General features: G+C 54.9%; 1 protein-coding gene across 2 annotated transcripts in view; it reads right to left on the reverse strand.

Annotated features, from left to right (window-relative positions):
* Positions 1 to 2341: 2341 nt before the first annotated feature.
* Positions 2342 to 16211, reverse strand: part of DNAJB12 (DnaJ heat shock protein family (Hsp40) member B12) — a 24898-nt gene continuing 11028 nt past the window's right edge. Inside the window, exons 2-9 of one of the 2 annotated variants that reach the window (XM_008068989.1) lie at positions 15294 to 15474; positions 13990 to 14135; positions 12117 to 12302; positions 11921 to 12000; positions 9188 to 9297; positions 5970 to 6142; positions 5245 to 5396; positions 2342 to 4163 (exon numbers count right to left, since the gene is read on the reverse strand). In XM_008068989.1, coding sequence (XP_008067180.1) covers positions 5275 to 5396; positions 5970 to 6142; positions 9188 to 9297; positions 11921 to 12000; positions 12117 to 12302; positions 13990 to 14135; positions 15294 to 15474 — 998 coding nt within the window. In that variant the 3' untranslated portion in view covers positions 2342 to 4163; positions 5245 to 5274. The remainder of the gene's footprint in view (positions 4164 to 5244; positions 5397 to 5969; positions 6143 to 9187; positions 9298 to 11920; positions 12001 to 12116; positions 12303 to 13989; positions 14136 to 15293; positions 15475 to 16211) is intronic. The other variant, XM_021718033.1, reaches the window with a different exon arrangement.

Raw genomic sequence — 16211 nt, forward strand, 5'->3', positions numbered from 1 at the left:
TGCCTGGTCAGGTCTGTTCCTCTTATCTTGCCACCCCAAGTTCCGCACGGGCAGTCCATGTCTTAGTCACCTCTGTGGTTTCACAGTCTGGAATGGGACTGGACACAGAGTGCTCAGTTAATCTTTGTCCACTGAAGACAAAAGCCAAACACTGAATGGCACTCGCTACATACCAGACACTCTTTAGTGCTTTATATGCGATTACTCTTTCACTCCCCACAAACCACCCGGTGAGGTTGGCAGTTTGTATTACTCCCATTTTGCTGATGAGGACACTGAGGCAGAGGGTGGCTAAGTGATATAGGGGAGCAAAAGCGACCCCGCTCACCCTTCTAGGTTCTTTGGCTGCACTAGGTATTAAGTGGACATATCAGCCAACTAACAGGAGAATTACATATGCATGTTTAATTATACAGGCAGGCACAGAGACCCATGAGATAGGAGACTCCAAGAGGGGTCCCATCCTGAACAGCAGGAAAGGGCCAGGGGCGGGGGCTTCTGGCTCTGGCAGCACCAACTATGGAGGTGAGGGGAGGAACTAAGAGTAAAGGTCGTCTTGCTGTACAGATAAAAAGTCTCTCAGGTAATCAAACTGTCTGGAGTAGCCCTCAGAAGAATAGGTGACAGTCTGTCTGGTGTCAACAAGCTAATCTTTCGGGGATGATAAGATTCCCGGGAGGGGATTCCTGACAATTCAGGCAGATGAGGGAGGGCAGAGAAAGTCCCTGCCACACTTGCTGTCGCCCAAGTGCCCTCCATTTGAAGTAATCAGCACACAAAAGCAGCATATCTGGGTGGCATCTCCCAAACTCCTTCAGTGACATGCCCAAGGTCACCCCACCAGTAAGTGACACCCAACAACCAATCTGCCAAGCTGCCTCCTGGGACTGATGCCGATTCAGGGACGTTGCCCAGTCCGGCGGGGTGGGCCCTTCGTCAAGGCCAGGAGACACCTTCTCAAAAGGGCAACTCATCCTTTGTGCAAGCCCCTCAGACCATGGACCACTGCCCTTTTCCGCCCTCTGGACTCGGACCTCCTGCCTACTCTCCTTGGGCAGAGTAAAATCTGGGTTCAGCAAATGTTTGTAGAACGATCACTTTGCTGCAGAGACCCCAGAAGACATGCAGAGCCTTCTTGGAGAGCCTTGGGCGTCACCTTTCCTTTCCCAAACCTCAGTTGCCTGCTCTGGGAAATGGGCTGACTTGCTCACGTCACATGGTGTGACGTCTGGTGGGATACTGAGTTGCTCCTGAACCGCCTGACATGGTGTCAGCAGTCTGTTGACACAAGTCCTGGCACTGCTGTGTGCCTGCTCTAGACGGCCAGGTGACTTTGTCGGGCGGCTTGGGGTGGGGACGAGGCTGCGGTCAGGTCTGCAGTCAGGTCGGGGTGTGAGCTCTCTGCCCCTCAGAGCGGTGTTTGTTCTAGAGCTGGGAGCAGCATGGGACAAGGAGATAAGCTGGCAGATCCTGGCAGCTTGGGTTGGTGCCTTGTTTTGCCACCTGACAGTGGGTGGAGGTTACTTGTCAAAGCCTTTTTTTTTGTTCTGCAGTCAAGAGTGTGTCCCACCCTGTCTGGCTCTTCACCGAGCTGTGCAGTGAGGGCAGGGGGATGCGGTGGCAAGTGGGGGGCGCCGGCAACGCCTCTGCCCACCGCAGCTAACAAGTGGCAGACCGGGGCTGGCTGCGGTGACCCCGGGCGGGGGCAGCCAATGAGCTCCCGGGCTGCAGTGGCACCACCGGGCAGCCCGCCTGTCTTTGGCTGGGGCAGCGGCGGGGGGGGGCCTCAGCCCGCCAGTCAGGACCGCCGGGCCCTGTCTCCGGGAGGCCTGGCAGATCTGCTGCTCCACTCACCGGGAGCCCGGCTGACTGGGGCTGCCACATTTTTAACTTTTCCGACCCCCTGGGGAGAAGGGCGGGCTGTGGGGCGGTGTGGGGAGGATGGCGGGAAGGACTGCGGCCAGAGGTGGAAACAAACCCGGGGAACTTTTCCCAGGCCTGGATGCAGGCCTGGCCGGGAGCTGAGTGTCTTGCTCAGGCACGAGGCAGCCTGCAGGGAAGTCGCGGGGTGGAGGGCGGGGTTGTGGCCAGGTGTCCACCATGACTGGCGTCAGGGAACCCAGGGTCCTGGCCTGCTCGGGTCCTGCCCCCCAGCCACCTGAGCCCCCGTCTGGAGTCAGTGCTGGAGTAGCACTTGGGACCCGAGTGGCCGTCGGCCGAGGCCAAGGGTGAGAACATCCAGGCTTGTCACCAAGAGCGCCCGTGGCACGGGCTGCGGCGTCAGTAGCAACAGGTGCTGGGTCCCCACCTTGGCCTCCCTGCTCAATGCAGACCTGACACAGCCAATCACATAATAAACGTATATTTATAGATGTACAATTTCAGAATCCTAATTCAAGAAATACAGCTTCTTGGGGATCCCTCGGGATCTGTGTTCTTATTGCACATGGCTCAGCCCATCCAGGGAGATCTACCGAGATCGGATGGTCAGGGTGGTGGGGCAGAGCACCAGGGCCACCGCGGGCAGGCACTCGGGCCCGCGTCCAGTTATGACCTCTCTGGGCTGAGGTGGCCGCTTCATTGCAGGGTGGGACCTTGTTTAAAAACCAGATTTGACATTTCCTTACCGAACTTCCTTTCCCAGCAAGACTCTATCTGTTGGGGGACTTTTTAAAAAAGAGCCAAGAGAAACTTGGGGAGGGTAGTTATCACCTCCTGGCTGGCAGCGTGGGGAAGTAAGGCTTTGCAAGGTGGCAGGCTCAGTGACACGCCCACCGCCCCAGGAAAACTCGGGAAAAGTGGTAATTCCGAAAGGCCCAGTAGAAACTGTGGAAATAAGTAAGACCTTCCTTCCTTCCCCTGGCAGCAGCTGCTGATTTGAGAAAAATCCTCATTTGAAGGTGAGGGTAAGAAAATTATTCTGGTTCAGGGGTATCCTTTGTCCAAAGTGCAAGAGGAGGCCTGCTGGAGTCACGTCCACAGAGGTGCAGACAGAAGTGCCCACCGGCATCAACTTTTCTTCAGGAGTCGGGGCTGCTGCCCTGGGGTCCCGGGCACCACTGGCTGACTCTTGGAGGAAGCGCCTTCTGGAGTCCTTGATGCACGACTTAGGAAAAACCAGTGGCAATGATGGAGCTGGGACCTGTGGCACCTGGAAGGCAAAACCCACCTAGGGACTTGGGGGAGAGAAGTGGTTAGGCAGAACCTGGCCCCCATCCGAGGCCTGCCATTCCGTGGACAGGGGCTGGAGGGCTTCTGGGCACCATGGCGAAGGGCCTGCCAGAGCTGGCCAGAGGGGAAGGGGTAGCTTGAGACGGGTGGTCTCACTCGAGCAGGTCCTGTCTGGGGCTTCTACCAAGACTCAACACTGATCCGGTACCCCGCCCCCCCACCACCTTTCCCCTCTTCGGCTTAGCCATAAACCTGGCGCCCTTCATGGGTTTATACTATCATGATTACTGCTGCCATCAAAAACAGGCTAGGGTTTCGGGGGGCGTCAAAAGCACATGACCTGACCTTCCTCATGCTGTCAGCTATGGCTGACATCTAGCTTTTGAAGGACTAGACGCTTTCCTCAAGTAGGCCTTATTTTCTAAAACATGGAGAGAATCAGCTGAACAACTTAACCAAATCCCTGCATAGTTTAAAAAGTAGACTATATATATATACATATATATATCTTTATATATGCCTATTTACATATAAATAGATATATATACATACACACGCATCTATAAATTATATTCTGTGGATTTCTCTTTCTTCTCCTCGCTATCCTTGGCCACTGCCTCTGGCTTCTCCTGAGAGGTGACCGCTGGTGGCTCCTGGGAGGGGGAGGAAAGGCAGTTGGGCGCCCCCCTCCCCCAGCCCTTCCCACAGATACTTGCTGCAAGTTTTACATTCTACTTTCGTTGCCATGGTTTCTGTATCCTAGGAGAGAGCCGATGAGCAGCCTCTGCCAGCCCTGGGAGGGAGGGAGGGAAGCAGCCCCGTGGCAGGCTTTCTGTCCTAAGAGCTTTCTGCATGTACTGGGTGAGAGAGAGGGCGGTTGTGCGGCGTTCGGCCTCCAATTCCATTTTAATGTTTTTTGTCTTTCCTTAAATATACAGTCCATCACCTTGGCTCAGTGCATGTCACCAAAAGTTCTCCAGGGATTTCATAGTCTGGGGAGGAGAGCGGCAACAGTTAGCTGGTAGTCACGCGGCCTCGATCCCACACACACCAGGGCCCTCCCTGCCCTGTGCTGGCACCCTGCCCCGCCCGGGCCCCCTCCGGCAGTCTGCTGCTGGAGGCAGGAGCAAATGGCCTCGGGCAGAGTCTGCAGCTGGACCCAGGCCGGGAGGATACAGGGAAAGGAGGGGGTGGGCAGGGCACCAACACAGAAAAGAACCTTTACTGGTTCTGCCCACACTCCCCTGGGCTTGGTCCAAGCTGCCCCCTGGCCAAGTGCCGGAACAGAGCGGCTGCCCCTCATACAGGGCCAGGGGAGACAGGGAGCTGCCACCAGCAGCTTTCATGTCCCCACCCCTTTTGTGCTGAGCGGCTGCATCTGACCCTGAACTCATGACCTTCTGTTCCCTTCCTCAGCCCGCAGGCGAGATGCTTGAGCAGGGCCGGATGCCTGTGGCTTCCAGGCTGCCAGGTGCAGCAGCACTGGAGAGAGTGCCTCAGCTCCCACCAGAGGGGGCGGTCAGGGCACACAGGCCTCTCCTGCCACTGAGCCTGTCAGCTCCCGCCCACTGCCGGGCTGCCCGATCATCTGGCTCGGCCTGGGAGGACAGAGGAAGAGGAGACTCTTGTGCCCCTGCCCACAAAGGGTTCTTCCTGGTACCGGGCGGGCAGTGTGTGTGTGAGCTATCTTGGGCCCAGTAATAATTGGTGGCCTAAAAACAGGGCACGGTCAACAGTCTGCTGTGCTTGGGAAAGGGCGTGAGTAGACCACGGAGTCACGAGCGGCCCTCACAACGGCTCTGGGTTCCCACTCTGCCTGGCTCTTAGGTACCCCACAGCTCCAGAGTCAGGGAGTGGAGTGGTGGGTGGAGAGTACTGCCAGAGGGTGAAACAGATCTGTTTCCGAGCAGGCCCAGAGCTGCCCTGTCTCTGGAGGCTGGATGTCGGGCTGGGGACAGAAGTCTTTGCCACAATCACCAGGCTTCCTCCCCTTCTCCTTCTCTCCCTCCTCTGCCTCATGACCGGGGTCAAAGCTGCCAGGAGTTGCAGGGTGGAGGCAGCCCTGGCTCATACTTGGACCTCGGTGGCGTGGCTGGCCCAGGACTATCCATGCAGGGAGGCCTGCACCTCTGACAGTCGGCTACAGCTGGGGGTGCTCATCTTCTGTGCTTTGTGGTACATATCTGTGTCGCCAAAGTAGCGGGCCCGGTACAGCAAGCCTTCCTCTGCAAAGCAATGGGACAGAGTTAGGGCACACCCACTACCTCCCGAAGGAGTCTGCCTGGGCCTGCAAGGAAGGAGAAAGGCTGCCACAGGCCCAGGAGCTTGGACAGAGCTGGCCTCCCATTAGGGAAGACCCTGGAAGAGCAAAGACTATGGTCCTAACATGGGAGAGGGATGACAGAGGGCCCTCTCTGTGGAGTGCAGCGATAGCAGCTAACATGAGAACCTGTCATCCTGGGCAGACGCCACAGGGTCCCACAAATAGACCCGGGTGTACAATCTGTGGGCAGCCAGAACTACTCCAGCCTATCACTACACACTCATTTCCAGCAGCCAAAACGACAGGTAGAGTGCAGTGAGTTATGGGAACCTGAAGGAAATCACCAGGTGGCCCTGGCTCCCAGGCCCAGGGAAACAGGAATGGAGTCCGGCTCTTGGCTAGGAGGGCAGTGCCAGGTGCTGGGCCCTCAAAGGACTGGGTGAGTTGGGTGTTCTCCTTTCTTGCTCTCAAGCGGTACCGGCCACCTCCCCAAACACACACACACACACACACACACACACACACACACACTCACTCTGCTGCTTTTCCTTCCAACAATTGTTTCGGAGGTTGGCAATGTAATCATCTTCCACATTCCGTTCAACTGCTTTGAGGCTGGAACCTGTGTACTCCTCAGAGAAGGTGTCTGCCACGTAGTAGACGACGCTCAGGTGGTCAGTGACTCGCTTGTTGATGTGGCCCACGGACCTGGCCAGAAATACACCAGGCACAAGGTGGGCAGGGGTCCCCAAGCCAGGGGCAGCTCTAGGGAAGCTGGGACCCTATGACAGGAGGGGCCACACAGGCCACAGGAACGGCTGTTCACTCCCAAACTAGAGAGGAATTCACACACTTACCAACATGCAAGTCTGAAGAAAAGCCAGAGTGTCCCTCCTGCACAAGGTGCCCAGACTATGGCAAGCCCTTCTTCTAAACTCTGCTTATCACATGGTTGACCTGTGGGCCCTTGAGGAGAGGCCCTGGTCTAACTTCTGTGCCTCCACTTCCCCCTTTATCCCTTAAGCCAATCGTTGCCTGCCTATCCAGGAGTTCCCAGCCTAGAACTACGAGGCTTAGGAACAAAGGGGCAGGAAGGTTTCCAAGGGCCTCCAATCACAGGCCCTGCAGGCTGTGGGAAGAGCCTCACCACCCAGACAGGAGTCAGTGCCGCGGGGAGGACAGCCCCTGCCTCACCCCTCTGCTGCCTCTAATCTCCCCAGCTGCAGGGAGAAGAGTTGGCATCAGGCCACAGAGCCTGAGGCAGCTGCTGTGGGTCCAGTGGACCAACGCTGCCCCCTGCTGGATGAGAAGGATCCTGCCAGGCACTTGGAGAGAGCAGAGGGCGTCCCCCAAAGAAGTGGAGCATCCCCTATGCACAGATTCTGTTCCAGGAAATCAGCGAGGGGTGCCGACACCGTAAGGGTCACGTAACTTGCTCAACTTCACTACAAGACGAAGTATTCGTCCAACAAATATTGTCGAGTATTTCTAATGGGCTAGACATTTTATATGTAACACTTACGAATTTCACAGGCGGGTGGATGTTGTTATTCCCGTTTTATTTATTTATTTATTTTTGAGTTGGAGTCTCACTCTGTCGCCCAGACTGGAGTGCAGTGGCCGCTCCCGGCCACCGCAGCCTCGACTGCTGGGCTCCGGCGATCCTTCCGCTTCAGCCTTCCGAGTAGCCGGAATTACAGGCATGTGCCACCACGCCCGGCTGATTTTTTGATTTATTGTAGAGATGAGGTCTTGGTGCCCAGGCGGGTCTCGAACCCGCGGGCTCAGGCAATTCACTCACCTCAGCCTCCCAAAGGTGCGGGATTACAGGCTGAGCCACCGAGCCTGGCTTATTCCCGTGTTATAGATGAGGAAACCGCAGTTGTATAACTTGTCTAAGTTCACATGACTTCTTTTTTTTTTTTTTTTTTTTTTTTTGAGTCAGAGTCTCACTCTGCCGCTCAGGCTGGAGTGCAGAGGCATGCTCACGGTCACTCCTGCTTTGACCTACGGTCACTCCTGCTTTGACCTACGGTCACTCCTGCTTTGACCCGCTGGGCTCCAGAGAGCCTTCCGCCTCAGCTTTCCAAGTAGCCAGAACTATAGGTGTGTGCTACCACACTCAGTTAATTTTTGATTTATTGTAGAGAAGAGGTCTCGCCAAGTTGCCTGGGCTGGTCTCGAACCCGTGGACTCAGGCAATCCAATTGCCTCGGCCTCCCAAAGTGCTGGGATTATAGGCTCAGCCACCGAGCCCAGGCCACATGGCTTCTTAGTGAAGCTGAGATTCAAAGCCACTCTTGTTGTCTGATTCTAGAGCCTCCATTTTTTCCATGGTCGCAGGGACCTCAACTAGAACTGAAGTGCAGAAGTTCATATTTCAGGGTCAGCAGAGAACATGGGGCTGGGAGCAAGTCATGAAGCCTCTGAAGTCATATGCAAAACTGCATGTGCGCACTGCTCTAGGGAAAAGGTCTGTAGCTTTCACTGCAATTTCTTTTCTTTTTTTTTTAAGTTGGAGTCTCACTCTGTCGCCCAGACTGGAGTGCAGTGGCCGCACCCGGCCACCATAGCCTAGACCTGCTGGGCTCCAGCAATCCCCTTCCACCTCAGCCTTCCAAGTAGCTGGAATTACAGGCATGCGCTACCACGCCCGGCTTTTTTGATTTATTGTAGAGATGAGGTCTCGCTGCCCAGGCAGGTCTCGAACCCGCGGGCTCAGGCAATCCACTCACCTCAGCCTCCCAAAGGTGCGAGATTACAGGCTGAGCCACCGAGCCCGGCTCACTGCAATTTCTTAGGGGACTATGATCCTAAAAAGCTTCAAGCACTTCAGCTCAACAGAGATTACCGATATTTTCTGGATTTTAAGTCAGCTTTCTGCAATGTGATCGAGAACCAGCTGGATTCAGATGGGAAGGAAGGCCCCTCGGGGGAAGAACTGAGACCTCAAACCCCTCCCCCACTTTTTTTTGAATCAAAGTCTCACTCTGTCACCCAGGCTGGAGTGCAGTGGCATGCTCACAGCAACAGCAACTGCAGCCTTGACCTGCAGGGCTCAGGCGATTCTTCCAACTCAGCCTTCCAAGTAGCTGGAACTACAGGTATGCACCACCATGCCTGGCTAATTTTTTTGATTTTTTTTCTTTCTTTCTTTCTTTCTTTCTTTCTTTCTTTTTTTTTTTTTTGAGTTGGGAGTCTCACTCCATCGCCCAGGTTGGAGTGCAGTGGCATGCAGGCTCACGGCGACCCCAGTGTTGACCTGCTGGGCTCCGGTGATCCTTCCGCCTCAGCCTTCCGAGTAGCCACAACTATAGGCGCGTGCTACCACACCTGGCTAATTTTTTTCATTTATTGTAGAGACGAGGTCTTGCCAAGTTGCCTGGGCTGGTCTTGAACCCACGGGTTCAGGCAATCCCTCACCTTGGCCTCCCAAAGCGCTGGGATTACAGGCTGAGTCATCAAGCCTGGCCTTTCTTTGATTTTTATTGTAAAGACGAGGTCTCACTAAGTTGCCCAGGCTGGTCTCAAACCTGTGGGCTCAGGCAGTCCTCTCACATTGGCCTCCCAAAATGCTGGGATTACAGGCATGAGCCACCACGTCTGGCCTATTTTCTGGATTCTAATGCTTTCTGCATTGTGATCGAGAACCAGCTAGATCCAGATGGGCAGGAAGGCCCTGGGGGGGAGGCTGAGACCCCAAGGCCCCTTGTCTGCCCATGGCTGGCCTCACCCCCAGCTGCAGGTACTCACGGTCTTGGGCTCAGACTGTAGGGTGGACTGGAGACCATGAGCTGACTGAGGGCTGACACGAGGATCAGGATGAGGATGGGCATCAGCTGGACGAATACTCCTAGCCCGCCCTGGAGGGAAGAGCCAACGGTCACCCAGCTGGACCCACCTGGGGTGTGGCATCTGCCCCGGTCACCACCAGCTCCCCTAGTACAATGGAGCCTGGTCAGCCATCACACCACACTCTGCCATTACCCCATAGGCCCCAAAATACAGAAGCTCCTCCTGCCAGCTTTCCCAGTCAAAAACAAAGCAGCAATCGATGTAAAATACAAGAGAGAGGTAAGTATCTATAGTTACTTAGGAGAGAATACCAAAAAACCAGCAGAAGTTGATGTTTCCAGGAGAATGAAGACTTTCACTATATATACACCTTTTTGAATCTTGAACCACACAAGTATCTGACCAATTTAAAATTTACTGACTAAAATTCAGAATATTAGCATTGGATCCGGGTTATAGAAAAAACAAAAAAAGAAAAAAAATTAGAGATAGTTCCAGCACTTTGGGAGGCTGAGGTGGGAGGACTGCTTCAATCCAGGAGTTTGAGATCAGCTTAGGTAACATAGTGTGATCTCATCTCTACAAAAAATGAAAAAATTAGCTGGGTGTGGTAGTACACACCTGTAGTCTCAGTTACTCAGGAAGCTGAGGTAGAAGGATCACCCAAGCCCAGGAGGTTGAGGCTGCAGTGAGCCATGATTATACCATTGCACTCCATCCTGGACAACAGACTGAGACCCCAACTCAAAAACAAAACAAAACAAAACAAAAACAAATTAGAAATAAAAATTAATAAGTGTATTCACCGTGTGATAATTTATGGTTTTAAAAACTCTTTTAGGCCGGGCACAGTGGCTCAAGCCTGTAATCCTAGCACTTTGGGAGGCAGAGGAGAGAGGACTGCCTGAGCCCATGAGTTCGCGACCAGCCTGGGCAACTTGGCAAGACCTCGTCTCTACAATAAATTTTTAAAAATTACACAGGCATGGTGACACACACCTGCAGTTCTGGTTACTTGGAAGACTAAGGTGGAAGGATTGCCAGAGTCCACGTCGAGGCTGCGGTGGCTGTGAGCGTGCCATTGCACTCTAGCCAGGGCAACAGAGTGAGACTCTGAACTCAAAAAACAAAAACAAACAAACAAAAATTAGCTGGGCATGGTGGCACATGCCTGTTTCAACTTCTTGGAAGGCTGAAGTGGAAGGATGGCTTGAGCCCAGCAAGTCAGGGCTGCAGTGGCTATGAACATGCCATTGCACTCTAGCCTGAGGGACAGAGTGACAATCCTACTTAAAAAAAATATATACATATATATATATATATATATATATATATATATATCTTCTGAGCTGGGTGCGGTGACTCAAGTCTATAATCCCAGCACTTTGAGAGGTAGAGGTGAGAGGATTACCTGAGCTCAAGGAGTTCGAGACCAGCCTGAACAATATGGTGAGACCTTGTCTCTATAATAACTCAAAAAATTAGCTGGGAATGGTGGTGCATGCCTGTGGTTCCAGCTACCTGGAAGGCTGAGGCAGAAAGATCACCTGAACCTAGCAGGTCGAGGGTGCAGTGGCCATGAGTGTGCAACTACACTCCAGCCTAGGTGACAGAGTGAGACTCCAATTCAACAAAACAAAACAAAACTCTTCTGTACGTTAAATACAAAATAAAAGTGAAAAAATAGGAACATAGTCAGGCATGGTGGCGCATGCCCGTAGTTCCAGCTACTTGGAAGGCTGAGGAGGAAGGCCTGCCTGAGCCCAGCAGGTTGAGGCTGTGGTGGCCATGAGTGTGCCACTGCCCTCCAGCCTGGGCAATAGAGAGAGACTTCAACTCAAAAAACAAACAACAACAACAAAAAAATGAACACACATCATCAGAGCCAAAGGAAACAGAGTTAACCTGCCAAAATTTCAAATGCTAGCTGTTCTTTTATCCATGGCACACAAGATGTGTTTGAAGCATTATCTAGTCATAGTTTTTGTATATATTTTTTTGTGAGTGCTGAAAATCAAGAAGAGTTGGCAGTCGTGTTGGGTGGCTCAAGCCTGTAATCCCAGCACTTTGGGAGGGCGAGGTGAGAGGACTGCCTGAGCCCAGAGGTTTGAGATCAGCCTGGGCAGCTTGGTGAGACCTTGTCTCTACAATTTAAAAAAAAAAAAAAAATTAGCCAGGCATGGTAGCACTCGCCTGTGGTTCCAGCTACTTGGAAGGCTGAGGCAGAAGGATCTCTGGAGCCCAGCAGGTTGACGCTGGGTGGCCTTGAGTGTGCCACTGCACTCCAGCCCGGGTGACGAAATTGAGACTCCAACTCAAAAAAAAAGAGTTGGCAATATGCTCTCATCCTTTACAATCCTGTCGCCAAGTTTAACTTTCCACTGCTTGGAAAATGTCACTTTAGCCTTAGAATGGACTGCACAAAAGTCATTCAAGCTCGAACCCGGCTGTAGGTGGAGTTTCTGCGTTACTTTCCCCAGCAGAAGCCTTCAGAGCCCCAGGCCTGTGGGCAATGCGGAGTATGGCTCCCTCTGGTGTCGCTCAGCAGAATGGCAAGGGGCGGCCCAATGGCTTCTTGGCTAAAGGTTGTAGGGGGATCCGCTGGTCCCAGCATGGACAGCGTGGGACGTAACTCCCACCTCCAGGCCCCGCACCCCTCCCCCTGCTCTCCCAGGCGCCCTCCTCACTCACGTCACCCTGGTTCTCTCTGCGGTCCTGCCTTTGCTGGTAGGTGTAGCGCATGCGGCCGTTGCTGTAGACGTGGACGTTACCTGGAGGTCAGAGGGACTGAGTCAGGAGCTGGGGCTGCTGGGGAGGGGAGAGGCTGGCCTGCAGCCCCCGTCATCACTCCTAGGGAGACCTGCAGTGGGGAGGGTGGGGAACTTACTAGAAGGGAAGCCGCCCCCAAAGAACATGTTGAAGAGGTCTTCCGGGGAGATGTCCGCCTCAAAGCCACGGTGGAAGTCCCCATGCCCGTGGCCGTGCCGGGCTGCCTGGCTCTTGTCATCACCGAACTGGTCATACTGCTTCCTTTTCTCCGGATTGCTGAGTACCGCGTATGCTGTGCCGATGGCTGGAGAGGAGGTGGAAGGTCAGGCTGAGGAAGCTGGGTCGGGTGGAGGCCCACAGCCAAGTGCTCACTTCTCTCAGGCACGCAAGCGGTGCTTTAGGGAGCAGGGGTCCTTGGGGCCGGCAGACTTGGCTGCTGGGCAAGTGTGGGGAGAGGGGGCATGCAGGAAGGCCCTTAAGCGAATCTGGGCAGCCTGGGCTGGCTGGGTTTTTCTATGCGCCAGGCCCCTTGGGGACGTCATCTCACCTACTCCCAACAGCGGCCTATCTCCCTCCATTTTACCAGTGAGAGAAGTGAAGTGACCTGCCTGAGATTACGCAGCTCTGATACCACAAAGCAGGGGAGTCGAACCCAGGGGTGTCTTGCTTCACATTTTCTGACTTTATGAAAACCACCAAGAACCTCTTTCCTCCTTCCTCTCTTGAGGTACCCAATGGAATGGGGTATCCCTTTCTGGAGGTTATATAATCTTGAAGCACCAGAGGCCACAGGGACATACCATGTCCTTGCTGTACATGGAAAAACAGCAGGACCTGCAGGGAAGAGCCAAATCCCGAGGTTCTAGACTCTTCCACCGCGGGTGATACGGCCAGGTGAGTCCTCCCTCCCCAGGCCCAGGCCTCAGCTGCTGCTTCCCACCTGGGCCTGGGCGGGAAGCCGGTGCCCTATAGGACCCCAGCTCTGGGCCTCTTCAGCCTCTCGCTCCTTCTCAAGCTGCCCACTCTCTCCGAGAAGCGGGGCAAAGCTGGATCTGCTTCACAACCTGCAAGCCCTGGGAATACTGGGGGCGGAATCCCTTCCTCCTCCTATGCTGACAAGGCCCCAAGGCCGGTGCTGGCCTCTCAGTACCTGTCAGGCAGGCTGCAGGCAGAGGTCAGGGCTGAAGAAGTGTTCGCCAGGGCTACTTTGACCCCCACTGCCATTCTCCTCCTCCCTCTGGGCAGGTCCCTGGGAGACAGTGCACCCCGTCTTGGGGTCAGCTCTGCCACGGGCTCTCCACCTAGCCATGGTCATGGCCCCAGCATTGGACAGCAACTGCCCAGGCTTGGTGAGGCTAGTCACCACGTCATCTCCCAAAGAGGGAGAAAAAAGGAAATGAGAGATGTCTGAGGGAATAAGAAACTGCAGCGCTCATAACACAGTGCTGGCAGAGTCAGCACACGTGAGTGCCCGACAAGCTAAGCAAAAAGATAAATGAATAAAGGGCAGCTTACGCCTGGCAGAAATGAAGCACCCGAGCCAGAACCAATGAGCCGTGGGGCCAGAGAGACCATCATGTCTTCTCGCCGCAGGCCTCAGGATAGCTGTGGCTATTGGTACTGAGGTGGCCACCAGGCTAGAGGCCCTGACCAGTGATTACCCTAATGGACAGTTACAAGATGCCAAGGTGGGGAAGAGCACACAGGTGAGTCACCCACTCCCCACGCAGCCTTGGAGAAGCCGTGGAACTCTCTCGCCTCAGCATCCCTCCGGTAACCCCGGGGAATGAGGAAGCGCAGGCAGGAGTGGCCCTGAGCCCTGAAAGACTCTCCATGGCTGGAAGTGGCCGCTAGAACCTTCTTCCCAGGAAGCAGCTCCTGGGCCTGAGACCACTTCCTTCCGCCTCACTTGCTGGGAAAGCTGCCTTGGCCCCTTACTCCCTCCCATGGAGATAAGAACACCAAAATGCCGGGAAACCAGGGCGGCTTACCTTTGAAAGCTTCAGTGGCACCAGGCGCGTGGTTCTTGTCTGGGTGGAATCTGAGGGCCAATTTGCGGTAGGCCTTCTTCAGGTCCTCATCCGAGGCCCCTCTGCTTACCCCCAGGATCTCATAGTAATCTTTACATTGCTTGACCCTGGGGAGGGAGGAGGGCGTGCTCTACGTGGGCCAGGGCTGTGTGGAGCTGGGTGAGCAACGAGCAGCGCAGGGCACACAGCTCTGAGCAAGCTGCAGGGGGACTGGCAGGGCATGGCTGACAGCTCCTCTAGGGCGAGCTGGAACCGTCATGGGGAGCTGGGCAGGGTCTACTGGAAATGCCAAGAATACATTCCAGACTGAGGAGGGGCAGCTGCTGTTTGTAGCCAGGCCAGTGCCCATCTCCCTTCTGCTAACAGCTCCCTCCCTAGAGGCAACCTCAGGATTGTTGCGCCTACTGGCCGAGCGCAGGTGTGTCCCAAGTTCAGCCAGCCATACTCTCCCAGCAATCTGAGTCTTAGGTGGGTAACACAGAGGCTGGAAATGGCCGGTGTTTGTTCACCCCAACTACAAGGCCCCGATGAGACCCTTCCCCAAGTCTTCCTCTCTGGGTCCCTGGAGACCTGGTTCTTGACCTTTTCTAGGTCTTCCCAACCCCTGAAATGACAGGCTTTTCTGGTCAAAACCCTGCCTGGTCTGAGCAGTGTGAATCTGGACTATGCTTTTATGGCGAACCACAGGCAAGCTCAGTCACACACAGGCCACCCCTCGTGGGAGGCCTGGGAAAAGTGAGAGCTGGAGCATCCAGTCCTGAGAAGCCTCAGCTGGATGGTCTCAGGCCTGGCAGCCAGCTGCTCGCAGCGGGGTCTGCCCACAGTCCTGGAGGGATCACTCGGCCTTCCGTCACCACTCTAGCCCCGCAGGCTCTGGTCTGAATGGGTCTTTGCTGGGGGCCGGGGTGTGGGAGGGGGGAGAATCTGGAGGGGGAGACCAAGCTCCCTCTCCTTGACAGTTACGTAAAGAGCCTGGGGCCCGCCTGGCCAGTGGCAGGGGAAGCCGGGGTGTCAGTTTCCAGCCTCTGCTGCCGGTTGTCTTGGTGGAAGGGGCATCGGAACCTGCCTCCCGTGTGTTCCTGGGCCTTTTGAGAAATACAGAGTGATCCTGGTGAGCCCAGCCATTGGACCTCTCCGCCCTGCAAAATCTTCCCAGGGCCCCACCTAGCCCACCAGAAGTGAGGTGAGGGACACGGGGCAGGAAGCCTTCTCTAGATGCCCTGACTCCCGAAGGCTCCACCCCGCCCACCCAGCTTGGCCATTACCTTTTCACAGCTGCGACTTGTTCTGCAGTATAGCCTTTGGCGCTCTCTCCTCCTCCAGCTTCACCGTTGGCCGAGGGGACATCGGTCCCACCTGCTTTCCTATGGGTGGCATGGGTTGCATCTGTGGGTTGGGGCTGGTCACCGGAAGTCTGTGGTTTCTGGTTGAGGGACTCGATCAGGGCTGCACAAGGCAAGGAAGCCAGTCAGGGCTCCTGCTCCAACAAGGCCACGAGCCTCAGCCAAGAGGCCCTCTCTCCCCCCAGCAAAGCCACCAGCCCCTTCCCTGACTGGGACCTGTGGGGGCTAGTGGGACAGTTCTCTGCTTTTTTTTTGGAGTCGGAGTCTCACTCTGTTGCCCAGGCTGGAGTGCAGTGGCATGCTCACGGCCACAGCAGCCTCGACCTGCAGGACTCAGGTGATCCTTCAGCCTCAGCCTTCCAAGTAGCTGGAAATACAGGCACACACCACCACATGTGGCTAATTTTTTGATTTATTGTAGAGACAAGGTCTCACCAAGTTCCCCAGTCTCAAACCCCCAAGCTCAGGCAATCCTCTCACCTTGGCCTCCCAAAATGCTGGAATTATAGGCTTGAGCTACCATGCCCAGCTTATTTTTTGATTTATTGTAGAGATGAGGTCTTGCCAAGTTGTCCAGGCTGGTCTCAAATCCGTGGGCTCAGGCAATCCTCTCACCTCGGCCTCCCAAAGTGCTGGGATTATAGGTGTAAGCCACTGCACCCAGCGGTCATCTGCTCTTTTGGGAGTCACAGTCCTCAGGAGTAGGCAGAGTAGAGATTGCTTTTTTTTTGAGTTGGAATCTCACTCTGTCGCCCAGGCTGGAGTGCACTGACACGCTCACAGCCACCGCAGCCTCAACCTTCTGGGCTCCGGCGATCCTTCCGCCTCAGCCTTCCAAGT

This window comes from Carlito syrichta, unplaced genomic scaffold, assembly GCF_000164805.1.
Source record: "Carlito syrichta isolate Samal-C Ts95f unplaced genomic scaffold, Tarsius_syrichta-2.0.1 Scaffold311719, whole genome shotgun sequence".
NCBI lineage: Eukaryota > Metazoa > Chordata > Mammalia > Primates > Tarsiidae > Carlito > Carlito syrichta.